This window comes from Podarcis tiliguerta, assembly GCF_965153285.1.
Source record: "Podarcis tiliguerta genome assembly, chromosome: 7".
NCBI classification, from domain to species: Eukaryota; Metazoa; Chordata; class Lepidosauria; order Squamata; family Lacertidae; genus Podarcis; species Podarcis tiliguerta.
In genome coordinates this window covers 62,467,915-62,488,723 of record NC_139540.1, presented here as the reverse complement: position 1 = coordinate 62,488,723, position 20,809 = coordinate 62,467,915, and the positions used below count along the sequence as shown (strand labels likewise).

Here is a 20,809-nt window from a genome sequence, read left to right as displayed (position 1 = left end):
CAGCCCTACCTGGAGAAATTGGGGATTGAACCCAGAATCCTCTGCATGCAAGGTAAATGTTTTGCTGCTGAGCTACGGCACTTCCCCAGTTTGCCATGGAATTCACAGAAACCAAGTTCCTCAAGCATCCCTATGGACAGCTCCATCTTCTCTTTTGAAATGGAGGCTTCCTTCCAGCTGCTGAGGGTGGGGGTGGATGGTAAGAATCTGTTTCCAGCCTCAGGCTCTTTTTGATTTGCATGGCTGCAATAGAGCTGTCAGCAGCGAAGGGCTCCGTTTCAAGCAGGTGGTTGAAGCTCTCCCAGCCAGCAGATCTAAGTTCCCCCATGCACTGTCTCTGTTCAGACATCATGTAGATCGTCACGGAGAAAGCTCCTTTTTTACATACCCTCCTCCCAACTAACCCTGAAGTGAAGCGCCGATCAGCAACTACACCAGACTGTGGCACAAGCAGCATGCCAATGTTCCCAAGACATAAATAAAAGGCTGTGTGAATATGCCGTAATAAAGGTAGGTGTGAGCAGACAGGCTAGCAAGCCTGTAATCCTTTGTAAAGGTAAAGGGACCCCTGACCATTAGGTCCAGTCGTGACCGACTCTGGGGTTGCGGCGCTCATCTCGCTGTATTGGCCGAGAGAGCCGGCATACAGCTTCCAGGTCATGTGGCCAGCATGACTAAGCCGCTTCTGGCGAACCAGAGCAGCACACAGAAACACCGTTTACCTTCCCGCCGGAGCGGTACCTATTTATCTCCTTGCACTTTGACGTGCTTTCAAACTGCTAGATTGGCAGGAGCAGGGACCGAGCAACGGGAGTTCACCCCGTCATGGGGATTCGAACCACCGACCTTCTGATCAGCAAGTCCTAGGCTCTGTGGTTTAACCCACAGCGCCACCCACGTCCCTGTAAACATTTGTACAAGAACTCAAATTCACAAATTCACAAACCTTTTATTGGCATATAGACAAGAGTCCAGTAAGGTTCAGTACAATAAAATGACTCAGCAAAACCTGTATCTAACATTTAAGTTAATGCTGGATAATATTCACAAATCCTCTGCAGAAACCTGGCTGCTATCACCATCCTCTCTGCATCCTGAGTAAACAAACTTTACATTCGTCTGAACGCCATTCCCTGCTAATGAACTTAATGATAAAAGGGACAGGGCAAAAAAAACATACACTACTGATTCCATTTGTCTCTGTCCACAGAGGGATAGCGTCTCTGTGAGGGGAATTTTCTGGAATGTCCTCAGTAGCACATTCAGTCCTGCTAGCATGTATGGCCTGCGTTGATTCAGATTGTTCAAATGGGAAGGATAAGTTGCCATTGGTTTCCCACATCATACCACCCCCAGACTTGCACAGACACTATTCATGATTTGGCTACTAAGTTCTTGAAATTCGTTGTCTAACAATCTGCGTTTAATTATCTCAAATTCAGGATTTCCCAGTAAGCAGTACAAGGAGTCTTGATCTCACTGAACTCCATGGGGCCTGCTTCTCAGTCCGTTTTGCATAGTATGCAATTCTTCCTCTGAGGACCTGACTAGATGAGTTTGTAACCAGAACATTTTTTAAAAAATAGTGCAGGGGCACCATTTTCGTCACGACTGCACAGCAGGGGAGAGGGGAGGTTTTGTAAAAATTCTACTCATAATTGATCCAGAGCCGATTCCAACATAAAATAAACTTAGCATGTTGCAGGATTCCCCCCAAATAGGCCAGGGGCAATTAATATTTCCTCAAGCAGAGCTTTACTGCTACTGAAGGCAAATGAGCATAATGGTTACAAATCCAATACATTCAGGACTGGCACTGTCCATGAGAAATCCAGTTTCAGCAGAACTTAAATTTACAATAATTTATAATAAGACTAAGACTTAGCACTTAAGCATACTATATACAAAACACCACACCAGAAGGAGAGATAGAAAGTGAAAACCAGGCTCCTTCTGGCTGATTATTATAGTCAGCATGACCTTGAGTAAAAGAGATAACAGAACTAATTTAAACCCAGCTGTTCAGCTTCTCTGAAGGAATAACCCAAACATCATGAACCTTCTGCTTGTTTCTAGGCAGAACAGAAACTTACACGTCAGCTAGAAACTTTCAGTTTGCAGCAGTTTGTATCACACAGAAAAGCTTCCAGAACTCTCTTGAATTAATTGGAATAGGAAAGATCTCTACCAATACTTTCTGTACCAAAAAATGCAAACTGACAGGTTTAACCCTTTGCTCTTCTTCCACCGTCCTGATGTAAATGACCCCCTGAAGCAGCTATTGACCCCAGAAAGGAAGCCTCTTTTGGCACCAAGAATCGCAGCTGTACAGGAGGGGGATTTTTCATTATGACCATGGTGGTGGAGCAAAGGGCTAAACGCCCCTCCCCGCATGCCTCTTGGGTGCCTACTATTCATTTATTTTCATCTGGTGTGATTGCATGCAATGGGTTTTTTGGCCCTATGATAAGATTATAAAAGCCAGCACTGAATATATAATCAGGGGACATGATGCAAAAGTAGACATATGCAAAAAGTTGCATAATATCAGTATTATGTGGCACCATCACACATTGATGTCTTATCTTTGTTATCATGCACAATTCCACAGAGTTCAGCAGACGGGTTCCCCCCTTCTAGTTGCTATACCTGGGATCACAGAAGCAGAATTTCAAAAAAGGAAACTGCAAGAGCCAGTCCACATATTTGGTATGGTGGTAAATTCAGCAGACAGCAGAGGCCGAGGTCTGTGGGCAAATACATTATTTGCTCGATATCCACGATCCTTCTCCCGCTGTGGCGCATTTTTTGTTTTGTCCATATTTCTTTTCTACTCAGGAAATATTAGAGGTTTTCAATCAAGTTTGCTTTTCACTGCTAACCCCCGATTCACAAATATTTGTGAAATGAGGTAGAGATTAATGAATTTCCCTTTCTTTGTCAAAGGTACTCGGTTTTTCAGTATTCAGTGAAGTGTGGTTGAAAGAGACCGAGACAGAGAGAGACAGGTCTTTGAATTCTCTCCAGGAAGGGAAGACTGCTCCAGAAAACAAGGCCTTTGATTTTTGACAGCTATTACGGCAACTGAGATTGGGTTGAGCAAGAAATCCAGAAATCTGACTGCGAGTTCCCTACAGGTAGCTGCTGCGCACTGATGGAGCCCTGCTACTGATGTAGGGGAACTATTTCATGGATATAATTATACATGGCCTTATCAAATGAAGCCCTATGCATAGAAGGAATGGTCCCTACTACCAAGCTATAGTCCGTTCCCCATAATGACTTGTGCAAAGTCATCCATGTGGTTTTTATGGCTAAGCGTGGAATTGTCTCTAGATATACCAAATGGATGCATATGGATGCTAATGAGAAGAGATACTTCCATGCTTTTCTTAAATCAATGGAATTTGTTATAAGATTGCGTGAGAGAGAGTTAGCCTATCTGAGTGCTAGTATGATCCATTTGACACATTATGGGCTCAAGAGACAGCCTTTTCCTCAATCTATAAAATGTAGGAAAATATCGACCCAACTGCACAGTGGTGTTTGTGAGGCACACCAGATAATTAATGTGTGATACAAAGGGAGAAATAATTTTGGGTTCTACTCACATTTCTTTCTCTTTAAAAACAACAACAACACAACCTTATCAAACGTTAAATCAGCCTGTTGGTTGATTCTGTTAAGTCATGTGTGTGTTGGCTTATTGAGAAACAAATTATAGTCAAAGACAAAAGGCTAAAATCTAGCTACAATCTTCATGATGAACATTCCTCCCCTTGTCATATTTGTCTAAACCACTGAGCCTCTTGGGCTTGCTGATCAGAAGGTCGGCGGTTCGAATCCGCACAACGGGGCGAGCTCCTGTTGCTCTGTCCTAGCTCCGGCAACCTAGCAGTTCAAAAGCACATCAGTGCAAGTAGTAGATAAATAGGTACCACTGTGGTGGGAAGGTAAACGGTGTTCCCATGAGCTCTGGTTTCTGTCACGGTGTTTCATTGTGCCAGAAGCGGTTTAGTCCTGCTGGCCACATGACCCGGAAAGCTCCCTCAGCCAGAAGCGAGATGAGTGCTGCAACCCCATAGTCACCTTCGACTGGACTTAACCATCCAGGGGGCCTTTACCTTTTACCTATGTGCCCTTTTAGTAATAGGAATAGTGGTTGAATAGGAACAGAGGAAGCTGCCTTATATTGCGCATCAAGCCCAGCACTGCCAGTGGCTTTCCAGGGTTTCAGGCAGGTAACATTCCCAGCCCTACCAGGAGATGCCAGGGGCTGTATCTGGAACCTTCTTGTATGCAAAACAAATGCTCTCCCGCTGAGGTACAGCCCTGAACACACACATACACACCAGTTTCCTGAAAATGTTCTCCCCTTGTAAAAACTGGGGCCAATTTCTTGGGGTGGAGGAGAATTTTAGGAGGTGGTTGCCACTTCCTGTCCTAGGACTTAGTGGGAAGTTCAGTCCATGTAAACCTGTGGAGAGAGCCTCATGCCACTTCCTGCCAACCACACGTCCCCAAATGCCTTGGGAGTGATGTGCTACAACACGAAACAATATTTTTGGCTGGCGGGAAGCTATGGGGAAAGCCTCTTTTTAAAAAGCTTTTCTTTAAAGCAAGAAACAAAAAATATCTGAAAACCCTTGGCCATCTTGTAAGGGTAAGCATGAAGTAAAAATCAGAGAATTTCTTTTGCCCCATGACGTTTGGGGTGGTTTTTTGGTTTGCCTGCATCCACCCAGTGAACACATGAAAAAGAATCTGTTGAAATCTGTTTGGCACGATGCTTAAAAATGTATATGGCTCTTCATCTTCATACTCTTTATGTATAGAGGATAGCTCTCCACCCCCTATAAAACTTTGGGTTTATACAACTATGTATGCATTAGTAGCTTAAAATACAGTGAGGTTCCCACCCCACCCCTGCTGAATTGTGTTTCAAGTCATGTTTGCACATTGCTGTACACACCGGGGGGGGGGGGGGATGTCTTCGTCTGATGCACCCTTACCTGTTTGCTTTCCCATGCACACACACACAAACCACAACTCCTATTCATGACGCTATCGCCTGAGCATGTGCAATGGTTGTACCCACAAATGTACGCACTTCAGCTTAACTGCAACGTAAATGTGGCTTGCATTTTTAAATTGGATGGAAGCTGGTTTGAGGGAAAATGCATCGAACAGGAGAATTTCTCAAGAAACTACAGGATAGATATGGATTGTGGCTAATTTTCCGTGTACATGGCTTCAAACCCCAGTGGTGGAAGTGCACTGGAGCCAAAGGAAATGGAAATGTGTATGTACTAATACTAATACTAATAATACTAATACTACTAATACTAATACTAATTTATTATTTACACCCCACCCATCTGGATGGGTTTCCCCAGCCACTCTGGGTGGCTTCCACCAGAATATTAAAATACAATGATTCATCAAATATTAAAATCTTCCCAAAACAGGGCTGCCTTCAGATGTCTTCTAAACGTCAGATAGTTGTTTATTTCTTTGACATTAGCTGGGAGGGCGTTCCACAGGGCGGGCGCCACTACCGAGAAGGCCCTCTGCCTGGTTCCCTGTAAATTTGCTTCTTGCGGTGAGGGAGCCACCAGAAGGCCCTTGGCGCTGGACCTCAGTGTCCAGTGTACACAGCCTACAGTCATTGAGGCAGGGTTTTTGCTCATGCTATGGAATACCAAATATGTTAATAGGACAAACCTCCTCCCCGTGTATCTACACCCTGGACATTCCTTACCTTCACACCAGGGGTTGAACAGGATGTACGTATCTGTGTTTGGGTTTCTCCTTGTCCTGAGAATGCCAATCGGAGTCAAGACGGCGACATACATGCGGAATTTCCCCACAATGCAGTCAGCAGCTGGCATGATATTCAGGCCAACAAAATTTCCGTCACTGTGAGTGATCTTAGCACCCCATTTGCCGCTTTCCAGCTCTTGAACCAAAGGGACGATGACATATGTGCCTTTGCTTTGTTGTGGATATCGCCCTGCAGAGATGGGAAGAGAAGAGGCAGAAATATGGTTTTGCGTATGAGTGCAGAGGATGAATCGTCGTCTTACATTTTGACGGTGCAGCAAAATCTGGGCTGGGAACTGACCAATGGAAGTCAGTAGGATTACAGTAGATTTACTGCTCTTTTTTATTTTTTACTGTCTGCATAATTTAGCTTTCTTGTCAACATTTTTATCTTTAACATCTGCTTGCTCCTTAAAACCAACTTGCAGAAGTTTGTATTGTTTACATAAAACAGGGACAAAAGAACCCAAGACTTGGAAGTCACAAAAATACCCTGCAAACAAATTCCTTCATCAAGTAGAATCTTCTAACCACCAACATCCTTGCAGGTCTCCCTATATTAGAGTGGAGAACCTGTGGCCCTCCACCTAATTTCATGTAGGGAGGGAAGCCTGGAGAGAGAGAAAGAGAAAGAAAGAAAGAAAGAAAGAAAGAAAGAAAGAAAGAAAGAAAGAAAGAAAGAAGGAAGGAAGGAAGGAAGGAAGGAAGGAAGGAAGGAGAGCAATTAGGGGGTAAAAATTGGAAAAGCCAAAAGATTGTGAGAAGAAGAAGAAGAAGAGTTTGGATTTGATATCCCGCCTTTCACTCCCTTTAAGGAGTCTCAAAGTGGCTAACATTCTCCTTTCCCTCCCTCCCCCACAACAAACACTCTGTGAGGTGAGTGAGGCTGAGAGACTTCAAGGAAGTGTGACTAGCCTATGGTCACCCAGCAGCTGCATGTGGAGGAGCAGAGACGCGAACCCGGTTCCCCAGATTACGAGACTACCGCTCTTAACCACTACACCACACTGGCTCTCCTGAAAGCCCCCTGAAAACAATCAATTGAGAGCTTTGGCAAGGACATAGGCAGTGGGGAAAAGGTGGGAGCCAAAATGGATTGGCAAAAGCCCTCTGTAAGCAATCAGTTCAGACTTTTGACAAGAGTGATGTGTCCCTCCTCTGGCAGCCTGCTAGGTGGGGAGAGAAATGGGGCATTACAAAGAGCCTGGAAAAAGAAAAAGAAGAAGAAGAAGAAGAGTTTGGATTTGATATCCCACTTTATCACTACCTGAAGGAGTCTCACAGCGGCTAACATTCTCCTTTCCCTTCCTCCCCCACAACAAACACTCTGTGAGGTGAGTGGGGCTGAGAGACTTCAGAGAAGTGTGACTAGCCCAAGGTCACCCAGCAGCTGCATGTAGGGACACAAACCCAGTTCATCAGATTACGAGGCTACCGCTTTTAACCACTACACCACACTGGCTCTCCATGGCAGATCCATACCATACATTTAAAGCATATCCAATGCACATTTAAAGCACATGACTCTTGGGAATCTTGGGAACTTTTGTTTGTTAAGGGTGCTAGGTCTTGTATCTGTGTGATGGGAAACAACAGCTCCTTCTGAGGTGGAGGTCATGTGCTTTAAACGTGTGTTGTATGTGTTTTAAAAGCACGGTGCAGATTGGCCTAGAAAGCAAGAAAGGGGTGTCAGAATGAGAGAGAGAGAGAGAGAGAGAGAGAGAGAGAGAGAGAGGAAAGGGGTGGCTCTGACTGATGTTTTGCTCTGGCGTTTCACCCACGCACAGATTGCCCCCAAGCATATGCAGCCCTCAGTAGGGGAAAAAGAGAGAATTTGCCACCCTGCCCTAGTCATAGAAAGGTTACAGGCCTCAATATTAAATTCTACAAATGTTAGGAATTTCTACCAATGGGCACTATCTGAAAATAGCCAGTAAAGTGGGCTCTTCCCTAATATTAGCTACAAACATCACCCGCCCATATAAATTGAGCAGGTGGGCATGTTGCCCTCCCATGATTACCAACTTGTATAGGGTGGAGGACCTGTGGTATTCCAGATGTTGATGGACACTAGCTCCAATCAGTCCCAGGCAGCCTAGCCAATGGCAGCAGTGTAGTTCGCTGCTCAGGTGACCTGCACTTGGGGGCGGGATGAACTAGGTGCAGGTATTATGGCCAGGGATTATGGGAGTTGTAGTCTAGCAACATTTGAAGGGCCAAAGGTTCATCACCCTTGGATTATGCTGAGCTACATGGACCTAACTTCATATAATGTAGGTTCCAATACCCCAGAATTGTTCCACTCAGCATATTCCTGTAAAGTAGGAACTGCTGTGCTCAGGAAAGGTGCACAGAGCAAAGACAGGGATATGTTCCTGGTTTAGCAGGAGATATAATTGCAGAAACACATTTTTGGGTACCTGAACTTTGGCACTGAACGTGGTATATCTAGAGATTAGATACAGCCCCTATAAAGCCCTGGATTTATCTCTATTGACAGGGTTCTTCTACTTTAATCTCCAGCGCAATTCTAGTTTATATTTTGGTTCCTGTGGCCTTGGTTGACACAACTCAGGAAACCTTCCATCTAACCCAGAATATTTGGGCCATATGGAAGAAGAAAGAGGCCTTCAAAAGAAGCAACACAAGAAAGAAAAGCCAAATCAATAGCGCATTTGGGAAGATAGAGCAAAGGACGCTTTAAAAGGGGGCTTCAAAGGGAATCAGGTGGAGAGGGAGATGCTAAAGAGGCAACCAAGATGAGAGGCCGGTGGCAGCTAACAATGGGATCAGAAAGTTGAATGCCGACTCGTTCTTTGAACGGTGGCTGGGCCTGACCTTTCCTCTCTCTACAGTAGGGGCTCAGCTTCAGCTCTGCTCTACAGTATAATGGCAAGCCAAGCCCAGAAGAAAACCCAACTACTAAAGAAAGTGAAATGCCAAGAGAAAAATCAGCTTGCTGAACCTGCATATTTGGAAGAAGAGGAGGAGAAGGAGGCCTCTCTAATGTCCTCTTTTTGTGGGTGAGGAATGCATTTGATTTCTCTTTCATAGTTCATATTTTTATGAACATATTGGGAGCCAGTGTGGTGTAGTGGTTAAGAGCGGTAGTCTCGTAATCTGGTGAAGTGGGTTCGCTTCCCCGCTCCTCCACATGCAGCTGCTGGGCGACCTTGGGCCAGTCACACTTCTTTGAAGTCTCTCAGCCCCACTCACCTCAGTGTTTGTTGTGGGGGAGGAAGGGAAAGAAGAATGTTATCCACTACTCCTTCAGGTAGTGATAAAGCGGGATATCAAATCCAAACTCCTCCTCCTCCTCCTCTTCTTCTTCTTCTTCTTCTTCTTCTTCTTCTTCTTCTTTTCATGGACTTGTTAGGAAGCATGCATGCATTCAAGTACAACAGACATCAATATGAGATGTAGGACTACTATGTGGTCCAGGGATAATCAGCATGGCCTCCTCCACATGCTTCAGGACTACAACTCCCATCAGCCCCAACCAGCATGGCCAGTGATAAGGGATGATGGGAGCTGTAGTCCAGGAAAAAACACCACACCTCTGCCCATTCTCTCCTGTTGCCCTGTATCATGGAGCTGTAGAGTTGGAAGGGTCCCAAGGCTCATCGAGGCCAACCACCTTCAGTGGAGGACCTGCCTCCCTTCCTGCATGTTGCCACACCTCTCAGGTCCCACCTGTATAATGAAGACTTTCACTCAACCTTCTAACTTCCCCCTCCTTGCTACAGCAAAGGCTGTAACAAGGCCTAAACACTCCTGTCTCCTTCCCCTCCCCTTCCACTATTTCCTCCGGTCAGATTTGAGATTACTGGAAGCTCCTTGGGGTAGACAACTCTCCTCATGCACTCTGTAAGACGCCATGAGCCTTGATGGCCTTGAGCAAATACACAGATAAATATCTGGTACTTGAGGGTTGTGGGAACAATTTAAAACTGCAAAGTGCCTGCTCAGTATTCAGTGCCACAAAAATGATCCAGATTTAAAGCAGAAGCGTATCTGAAAAGTTTGTTTATGCAGTTTGTTATCACAGCCCCTTTTGGTTGCTTTAATCTTTGACATTTATATTTAGAAACGGGGTAATTTGAAGCCGAATCAAGCTGAACATAAAAAAAGAGAGAGCCTTGCATAATTAGGGCTTCTTGATTCAAGCTTTTCATCATCATTTGTTCATTGATCTTTTGGCTACTATTTGCATCCAGTGAATTCTGAACTCAAACTACATATGTAGATCAAGATAATAGTTTTGTGTACATTTATTCACTTAAAATATTTCTAACATAGCCTTCCTAAAAAAAAACCAATACCTTGTTGGGATACAACGTAATAAAGTACTCAATTTAAAACAGTAATTTCTGTATCTCAGTAATGTACTATCACAGATAAAACCCCATTAAACAAGCAACAACCTTTAAAACCATAGATTGACTTCATCCCTCCAGCACTGATGGCAATCTAACACATAGAGTATCTTAATATACACATTCCTAAACAGATTTTCTTCTAGAAGAGGGATGCATTTTGGTGCACTGAGCTGAGAAATATTTCACCAAATTTGGAGAAGTGCAAAATCAAAAGGAGAATTGTTTTCGTATTGATGGATGTAGTAGCCTGGAAGGTGTGAATTGGGTCGGTTTGTTTTACAACACAGACTGGACAATATTCTCTTCTATTCCCAGTTTCCATCAAGATTTTTATATCTATCCTAACTTTTGGACCAGATGGATCCCCAAGGCACCTTGCATAAATACAATTCGAACAACACTGATGCTACTCTGGAACCTGTTCAGCACAAAGCATGATCACATCGTGTAACAGAACAGCCATTCTACTGCAACTATTAATGAAGCCTAGAGTTAGAAAAAACCTTGGCAGTATTCCAGGACACCTCCCCTGCTTGAGGCAGAAAATCCAGAGCCATACCATCCCACAGAAATGGCTGCTCAGAGACCTCCAACAAAGACCCCCACAATCCCTAGGTAATTGCCTCCACTCTTACCATCAACACGTTTCTCCTCATGTTTAACCAGAATCTACTTGCCTGCAACTGAAGACCATTATATCTAGTCCTCCTGCCCTCTGGGGGCAGCAGAGACAAGTCTTTATCCTTGATCATGGACTGGATGAGAGCCAACAAATTGAAGCTCAATCCAGATAAGGCTGAGGCACTGTTAGTGGGTGGTTCCCTAGCCCAGATGGCTGGGAGGTCGCCTGCTCTTGCTCTTACACTCCTTCTGAAGGAGCAAGTACCTGGCTTGGGGGTTCTTCTGGATCCTTTGCTTGAGGCTCAAGTGGCCTCAGTGGCGCAGAGTGCCTTCCATCAGCTTTGGCTGGTGGCCCAGCTGCACCCCTATCTGAACAGGGATAGCCTAACTTCTGCTATCTAGTTAAGCTAGATTAATGCAATGTGTTCTATGTAGGGCTGTCTCTGAAGATGATTCAGAAACTTCAGCTGGTGCAGAATTCAGGAGTCAGATTGATCACCAAAACAAGATGGCTTGAGCACTTTACACCGATCCTGACCCAACTGCACTGACTGCTGATTACCGTACTTTTCGCTCTATAAGGTGCACTTTTCCCCCTCCAAAAATTAAGGGGAAATGTGTGTGCGTCTTATGGAGTGAATGCAGGCTCCATGGCTTCAGCGATAGCAACGCGAAGCCTCTGAAGCGCAGTGGGAGCGCTCCCGCCGCGCTCCAGAGGCTTCGGGTTGCGTTCGCTGAAGCCAGGAGAGCCAGAGGAATTGGTGCACACTGATCCCTCTTGCTCTCCTGGCTTCGCTTCACTGGAGAGGCGATGCACAGCTTTCCCTCTCTGCACAGCACCCCTTCAGCAAAGTGGGAGGAGAAATGGAAGGGGCTCCGTTTCTCCTGCCGCTTAGCTGAAGGGGCGCTGCGCAGAGAGGGAGAGAATTTTTTTTCTTGTTCTCCCCCTCTAAAACTAGATGCGTCCTATGGTCGGGTGCTTCCTATAGAGCGAAAAATATGGTAACTTCTGGGTCCAATTCAGAGTGCTGGTTTTGACCTATAAAGCCTTAAATGACTTAGGACTGCAATACCTCAAGGACCGCCTACCTAGACCCTGAGATCATCTTCTGAGGCCCTTCTTCATGCGACTCCTCCACGAGAGGTTTGGAGGGTGGCAACACGAGAACAGGCCTTTTCTGCAGCGGCTCCCCATTTGTTGAATGCTCTACCCAGGTAGGCTTGCCTGGCACCTTCATTATACACCTTTAGGTGCCAGGCAAAATCGTTCCTCTTCAACCAGGCCTTTGGCTGGTTAACACTGTATATCCTTTTAAATGTGTTTGTGGGAGTGGGAGGAGGAAGAAGAAGAAGAAGAGTTTGGATTTGAGGTGAGTGGGGCTGAGAGATTTCAGAGAAGTGTGACTGGCCCAAGGTCACCCAGCAGCTGCATGTGGAGGAGCGGGGAATCGAACCCGGTTCACCAGATTACAAGCCCACCGCTCTTAACCACTACACCACACTGACTCTCGTGGAGGGGCGTTATTGGTTTGTGGCTTTTGTTGTTGCCATTGTTTTTATTATGTGTTTTGCGTTTTTATCTTGCGTTTTTATATTGCAAACTGCCCTGAGATCTATGGATGAAGGACAGTACATCACTTCCTGAACAGGGCAAATACACACACACATTTCTTACGTTCCTGCTGGTGAAGCTTGTGGGCTTATATGAAGCAGTACCAAAAACAAAAAACCCTCCAGAACCTATGAAGAAAAGGGATAGCGGTGCTGCTACCATCTGCTGGCAACAAGGTTCCGATTACATCATCCTCAATCTCATCCATCTCAAATCCAAACCTTTGTGCACGACAAGCTCAGCAACCAAGGGTGCCTGGCTGCATGCAACCAGCAGAGGGAGCAAGCAAGCCTCAAAACAACAGCTGTATACGGGCTTCCTGGTTGCTGCTTCCCATTCCAGATATTCCTCTCCATCCCTTCAAGCAGTATTTTTGAATGCAGAAGGTGTTAGCCCCTCCCCCTCCCCAGCCACCACCACAGATCAGATAGATCTGATCTGATAACAAGATAACAAGATCTGATAACAAGATAACAAGATAACAAGATAACAAGATAACAAGATAACAAGATAACAAGATAACAAGATAACAAGGACAGGGCTCTCTCTCTTTATTTAATTATTTATTTGACCCTTCATCCGTATCACTGGCTTCCAGGCACGTCCAGGAAATATAATAATTGTGACAGGGTTATAAATAGCCAAGAGTTATAAATGTTGGAAGGTATGGAGTTATCTGACCCCTGAGCCATCTGAAGGCAGCCCCGTTTAGAGAAGGGTGTTTTTAAAAATGTTTTATTATGTTTTATATGTGTGTGTGTGTGTGTGTGTGTGTGTGTTGGAAGCTGCACAGAGTAGCTGGGGCAACCCAGTCAGATTAGTAGGGTATAAGTTGTAAAATTGTTGTTGTTGTTGTTGAATAGCACATCCCTGTTTTCATCAGATAAATGTTGGACAGTATGTCCCAAGGAGACAAGAGTAGGGGGTATCACCAAAATTCATTTTGAATATTATTTATTATTATTTATTTATTCAACTTATACACCACCCTATACAAGACTACAACATGTAAAATCAAACCAAAAGCAGCAATCCAATAACACACACACCCCAAAGCCACATTCTAAAAGGGTGTTGGATGTCAATAAGATCAACCAAAGGTCTGGTTAAAAAGAAACATTTTTGCCTGGCACCTAAAGGTATATAATGAAGGTGCCAGGTGAACTTCCCTGGCGAGAGCATTCCACAGACGGGGAGCCACTGCAGAGAAGGCCAGTTCTCATGTTGCCACCCTCTGGTGGTACTATGAATACAGGGGTGGAGAACCTTTGACCATGGGGCATGCTGGGCCTCCCTAATGGACCTAATAGGCCATTTCTGCCAAGCCACGCCCACTTGCCAAGCACCTAACATCAAAGATCACGTTCAGTGTCAGAAGGTAAAAAGGCAGGTGGTGTGGGTCAAAAGGGTTCTCCAAAGCATCATTTATCAGCTGGCCGGCAGGCCTTCAAAGCACAGCACAATGCTTTTTGCAACCTTCTTAATCTCAGGCTCTTGGGTTTGAGCCCCATGTTGGGCAAAAGTTTCCTGCACTTCAGGGGTTTGGATTAGATGATGCTCATGCTCCCAACTCTAGGATTCTATGATTCCTTGCAAAGAGTCCTTCATGACGCTTTGAAGTCAAGGTAACCAGCTGATTGTCAGTGCTTCAGAGTTGTGCAGGGCTTTTTGTGACGTGCTTTGAAGTCCCGACAAAAATCCCATGTCAGCTGATGTCCTTATGATCTCAGGTGTGTGACAGCTGGGCCACTAACTCACTTGTGAAGGGTGGACCACAGGGGGCAGAGGCTGGGTAAGGCAGATAAGGATCTGGCCCACCAGTCTCGTTCAGTTCCATATCCTCCAATTTCTCTGATGAAAATACAGTAGACCCTCGGGTTACGTTACCTTCATGTAACATAACTTTCGGGTTGGGAATGCGGCAAACCCAGAAGTGTATACTTCCAGATTTTGCCGTGCGCGCATGTGCAGAAACGCTCTGCACACCGCCTGCACATGCACAGAAGCGCTCTATCGCACTGTGCGCGTGTGCAGAAGCAGCGCTTCATGTTTCGGACTTTTCAGGGTACGTGAGGACCCTGGAATGAATTAAGTTCATATCCAGAGGGTCCACTGTAAGGACGTCCTATTCCATCATCATCTCTGTCTCCATCAATTCATTATTTATATCTCGCTAATCTGACTGGGTTGCCCCAGCCACTCTGGGCAGCTTCCAACATATATAAAAACATAATAAAATGTTAAACATTTAAAAACTTCCATGTACAGAGCTGCCTTCAGATGTCTTCTAAAGGTTGTATAGTTACTCATCTCCTTGTCTTATGGGGTTGCATAACTCCATACCTTTCAACATTTCTCTGAAGAAAATTGGGACATCCTAAGGAAAAAGTGGGATATTCAGGAATCAAATCAGAAACCAGGACAGCTGCTGTAAATCTGGGATTGTCCCTGGAAAACAAGAACACTTGGGGGGGGGGTCTGCAGTTTTCCACCCTTCTCTTAAGAGAAAAGACCCAGTTAATTCCACAAATAAAACCATAGAAGTAAACCAAAGTATTGTTGTTGTTATTGTTTAGTTGTTTAGTCGTGTCCGACTCTTCATGACCCCATAAACCAGAGCACGCCAGGCACTCCTGTCTTTCACTGCCTCCCACAGTTTGGTCAAACTCATGTTGGTAGCTTCGAGAACACCATCCAACCATCTCATCCTCTGTCTATCCAACACTATCCAACCATCTCGTCCTCTGTCGTCCCCTTCTCCTTGTGCCCTCCATCTTTCCCAACATCAGGGTCTTTTCCAGGGAGTCTTCTCTTCTCATGAGGTGGCCAAAGTATTGGAGCCTCAGCTTCACAATCTGTCTTTCCAGTGAGCACTCAGGGCTGATTTCCTTAAGAATGGATAGGATTGATCTTCATGCACAATGCCTTCAGCAGCTGTACCTATAAGTCTCAGCTGTGGGGCAACAGGTGATAGGTTGAAGACCTGAAACTGATCCTCCCCTGGCACAATCGCAGCTCTCTCTGTTTTGTCAAAGTGTTCAGAAATCGCTGACACAATTGCTCTGAATCATGGTGTCAAACCGCTATTAATATTTGCCATTCTAGTAGTCTCCAGAGGCGGAGCTAGCACTAGGAGCAGAGCCCATGCTGTGCACCCGGGGGCGGGGCGAGCGTCCCGGGGGGTGGCATGGTGATGTCACCCCCCTCAGGGATGACACCTGAGGTGAACCGCCCCCACCACACACCCCTTTCCTCCGCCAGTGGAGCTCTCCAGATGTTTTGAACCAGAAGTCCCTTCAGCCCCAGCCAGCACACATCTTACTCATTATGACAATTTTCTTAAAGAAAAAATGTGCTTTTCACATCGTGCCATTTGCAGCTAAGTGTTGCATGGCTAATTAATCAAACACCAAGTTTCTGTTAAATGAAAAGAAGAGGAGGAGGAGGAGGAGGAGGAGGAGGAGGGAGAAAAAGAAGAAGAAGAAGAAGTGACTCATTAATTCAATAGTGGTCTTTGTGACACCATATTGTTCTCATACTCTGCAAAAGACTCCACCCTTTGAAAAAGCTGTTATTTATTACTGTTGAATAGTTGTTTCCTAAAATATGTGAAAATCAGCCCTGAGTGCTCACTGGAAGGACAGATCGTGAAGCTGAGGCTCCAATACTTTGGCCACCTCATGAGAAGAGAAGACTCACTGGAAAAGACCCTGATATTGGGAAAGATGGAGGGCACAAGGAGAAGGGGACGACAGAGGACGAGATGGTTAGACAGTGTTCTCGAAGCTACAAACATGAATCTGACCAAACTGCGGGTGGCAGTGGAAGACAGGAGTGCCTGGCGTGCTCTGGTCCATGGGGTCACGAAGAGTCGGACACGACTGAACGACTAAACAACAACAACAACAAAAATATGTGAACCACACTCACTCCCCCCCCCCCAAAAAAATGTTGCGTGTCAGCTGCTAAGCTAGGAAAGACAAATATGTGACCACTGTGCACAATTCTGATACTCATCCTGATCCAAGAAGTGTAATTATCCCACACTTTCCAGTGCATTTTCCCATCACTTTCCATATCACAGGAAGTCCAGTCATTGGGAGAAGTGAATTTGTTGTGCAAAACCTCCCAATTGACTATAAGAGCACAATCCGAATTTGTCAGTATTTGACTGACTCCCAACCCAAAAATAGTCACCGCCTGGAAGCACCCAAAGTCAGAATTAAGGAGCCGGATCCCCCTGAGCACATTCTAAACCTAGGGATTTGTTTTTGGTACCAGAACTGACCTGAGCTCACAGTTCTTTCACACAAAAGTCTACTCAGCCCTGGTTAGTTTTCTTCGTTTCCACAGCCTCATTTAGGTGGGGAAGTTAGTTTTGCTATTGCAACGCCTGGGAGTCAAACGCCCTTGCTAATAGACTACAATAGGCTCCCAGTAGATCTTAATTTACCTTCAGCTAGGGATGCTGGAAATTGCCAACAGAAACAGAAGTGGAAATTGCCTGTGTTCTCTTATTCATCCCATGTCCTGAGCAGAAATCAATTCAGAAAATCCTATTGGATTTTGCCACTTTCAGTCCATAAACAATATGCAATGGATTGCTATTCCTCTCCGCTTGCACGGGAATTCCTTTGCAGTGAAACGGACAGCCTTTTGCATGGGGTGGAATATCATAATTACAATGTAAATTACATAAGTTATGCAATTTTGCCACGCTGGTCAACAAGATGAGTAAATACTGGGTGGAACTGAAACAGTGATTCCTGTGAGTCATGGATAGATCAGTCAGTTAGAACGTGGTGCTGATAACACCAAGTTTGCAGGTTCAGTCCCCATATGGGAGATCTGCATATTCCTGAATTGTAGGAGGTTGAACTAGATGATCCTTAGGGTACCTTCCAACTCTACAGTTCTATGATATAATAATAATAATAATAATAATAATAATAATAATAATAATAATAATTTATTTATACCCTACCCATCTGGCTGAGTTTCCCCAGCCACTCCGGGTAGCTCCCAATCCAGTGTTAAAAACAATACAGCATTAAATATTAAAAACTTCCCTAAACATGGCTGCCTTCAGGTGTCTTTTAAAAATAGGATAGCTGTTTATTTCCTTGACATCTGATAGGAGGGCGTTCCACAGGGCAGGCGCCACTACTGAGAAGGCCCTCTGCCTGGTTCCCTGTAGCCTCACTTCTTGCAGTGAGGGAACCGCCAGAAGGCCCTTGGCGCTGGACCTCAGTGTCCGGGCTGGATGATGGGGGTGGAGATGCTCCTTCAGGTATACAGGACCGAGGCCATTTAGGGCTTTAAAGGTCAGCACCAACACTTTGAATTGTGCTTGGAAACGTACTGGGAGCCAATGCAGATCTCTCGGGACCAGTGTTATATGGTCCCGGCGGCCACTCCCAATCACCAGTCTAGCTGCCGCATTCTGGATTCTATGACAAATATTAAGGAGGAAATAAAAATGCTGCCTTCTTACATCCCTGTCTTCAGCCCACCGCTGTGGTAGAGAATTCTTATTCCCCCCCCAGCCCAGATAGGCCTGTCCTCACCTTTTCTTTACAGCTTTGACTGCACAGTTATCAGGAGCAACAAGACTGAGTACCAGAGCAAAGAAGAGAAAGACAAAGTTATCTTTGTCCAAGAATCCATGGATTTCCAGGAATACAGGAGCCAAGAAAATGCCGACTTTAACTCAAGAGCTCTTTTATGGATGCTGTTATGTATATCAGTCAATTGGCTTATAACAAAAGTGTTTAGGGCATTTAGACCAATATGTATGGATTTTAAGAAGCCAGTTTGGCAGAGGTCAAATGGATCCGAAGATTTACAGCCATGCACGGAAAAAGATCATTAATGCAAGGAGGTGGCGTATAAATTTATCAACAGATTTAATGTCGGACCCAGGAAGACACAATAAAAGGGGAGATTGATGTGATCTTTTAGCTGCCTTTTGAACAAGCCATTATTAGGAGGACTCATATTTTCAGTAAGGATATGGAACTGACACAACATTGCCTACTATGGATACACTCAACAGACAGGGATCTGTATGCTCTGTGCCCAACAGTAGGAGGGTAAGGTATGCACTGGAATAAGAGTGTCCAAGGGAAGAGGCTAAATTGCAGATCAGAGATGGGGGATTTCTGGTCCTCCAGATGTTGTTGGTCTTCCACTCCCTTCAGCCTCACCCAGCACAGCCAATGGTCAGGGATGAGGGGAGTTGTGGTTCAACTACATCTTGAGGGCCATAAGTTCCCATCTCTGTTGTAAGTCCTGCAAATTGCAGGGAGAACATGGCAGGTGGGATCAGCGTCTCCATGCCTCCAGCTTCTCTCCATTCCTGCAAAGCAGCAGAGCGGGGAGCGCACATCATGCCTCCCACCCATATTTAGCAGCTGTTTGGGGGTGACTCAAGTTACCAGATCTGAGCCCTGAATGGGAATAGGGAAGAATGGAATATGATAGGTAGTTCACCAAGGAATTCATGGTGAAAAACCAGTTATGTATTGGGTTTTCTCTAATACTACCCAAGATTCAACTTCCTTTTGTTGAAAGTGCAACAGCAGGGGTCATTCAGTTTCTAGTTTAAGGGTTACTGTCAGGGAACTGCCATCAGTGCCGGAGGGAGAGAGCAAAAGCCAGAGGGATTCCAGAGAACGTCCAGGGATTGGGAGAAGAAGCCCATCTTCTGGGGAAGAGAATCAGCGTAGCACCAGTGGAGAAGGGGGGCAGATGGGGGAAGCGGCGAGGCGGTCCCATGACTCCTTGCCTGGGACCAGTGGGGAGAGTAGGGGTCCTCTGTTGCCCACACCCTCCTTGTGCAGAAGGCTTTCGCGCAGAGAGAGTAGGAAGAGACTAGGCGTCAAAGAGCTTCTTTGCTGGAAAAAGTTTAAGAAACGCCCACTGACGGATACTGCCAGCGATTGAGTCAGCCATGGGTGAGTGGCTGTCCGGACAGAAAAGGTTCACTTAGGCAACCCAGCCAGGTGTTTGCACCCAGCCGGGGAGATAAGCACCGGCTTACGCACGAGCAACCCCTAGAACCATTACAGTTACTTCTGTTATCAGTAAGTCAGCTAGCCAGGAGGCGGGATGGAGGTGTTGCTTAGCACCTAGGCCGTGGCACGATCTTTCATGAAATGGCATGTGCTCTGATTGGCTAGATACTTCTGAGGGAGTTTCCCTCTGTATGTTTAGTTGAATGTCTCCCTGATATGTACAAGTAAGAAAGCCAAAACCTCTCTGTTTCATTCTCCTCAAGTTATACACTGTTTTTATTCAGTCTTCCTCAGTAAGGTCTTATTGGAGTTTCTTATCTCTCTTGACTCCGTCTGTATTATTTAATTGACAATGCATTTTATCCAAACATGCATGGACTATGCTTCCTTCCAAATGAAAAAGAACCCGAAAGGAAAACCTGAAAAGGCACACCTGTTCACCATATAGAAATGAAAAAGCTAAATGCATGCTAATTCCTAACTAGCAGATTTAATAAATGGCTACACAATTATTGTGCAGCAACAGAAAGGGGGGGGGCAGACAATAATACAAATGCAAAAATACAGCTAGTTCCTAGGAAGACAAATTAAATGTCAAATCAAAAATAATTCTCAAAGAGTTTATAACAGTAGGGGAGACGGCTGTGGAGAAAGATTTGCATCAGTAAGTCATGTAGACTGAATAGTAAATTTGCCACAAATGTCATGGACTCAATAGTTCGCAGGCATTCAGATGCAAGAAGAAAATGCAAATGTAACGTTAATTTCAGTGGATTTACTCTAAGTAAAATGTGGTTGAATACTGCCCTATATAACTGCAGCACACAGAATTAGCTTATTAGTCAACAGCAACTTTAACACAGCACAAATGTTTTTCATAAGCAGACTGTTCTTCCATCACGAATCAAGCATTGAGTAATCAGCAAGTAATCGATGCAACATGCAGCATGTTCTGAACCGACCAAAGAAGAAAAGGACTATTTCTTTGTACAATAAAAACTCATAGAACTCGTTACCAAAAAGATGTAGCAATAGCCACTAGCTTGGATGGCTGTAAAAATTGTGACAGTTCATGGATTTTTAAAAATGGCAATAATCCATGATAGTTAAATGAAACTTCAGTCTTTAGATCTGTATACTAATGATTACCAGGTGCTCATGTTACTGAGATGCTCTGGCTGGAACTCTCTACATGCTCCAAAGCTCTGTGCAACTTAGCTTTGCTGTGTGCCATTGTGATGAGAGAGAGAGAGAGAGAGAGAGAGAGAGAGAGAGAGAGACCCCCTTTGTTGAGGCCAGAGCTGATCCAAATACATGCCAGCCAGCCAGGAACTGGCTGCATATGCATAATTGAATCC

The 20,809-nt window shown here is 45.0% G+C and overlaps 1 protein-coding gene across 1 annotated transcript in view; it reads right to left on the bottom strand.

The window, feature by feature from the left end:
• F13A1 (coagulation factor XIII A chain) overlaps positions 1 to 20,809 on the bottom strand; it is a 75,178-nt gene that overhangs the window by 41,827 nt on the left and 12,542 nt on the right. The window contains exon 4 of the mRNA XM_083449448.1: positions 5,762 to 6,013. Within this exon, the coding sequence (XP_083305574.1) occupies positions 5,762 to 6,013 (252 nt within the window). The remainder of the gene's footprint in view (positions 1 to 5,761; positions 6,014 to 20,809) is intronic.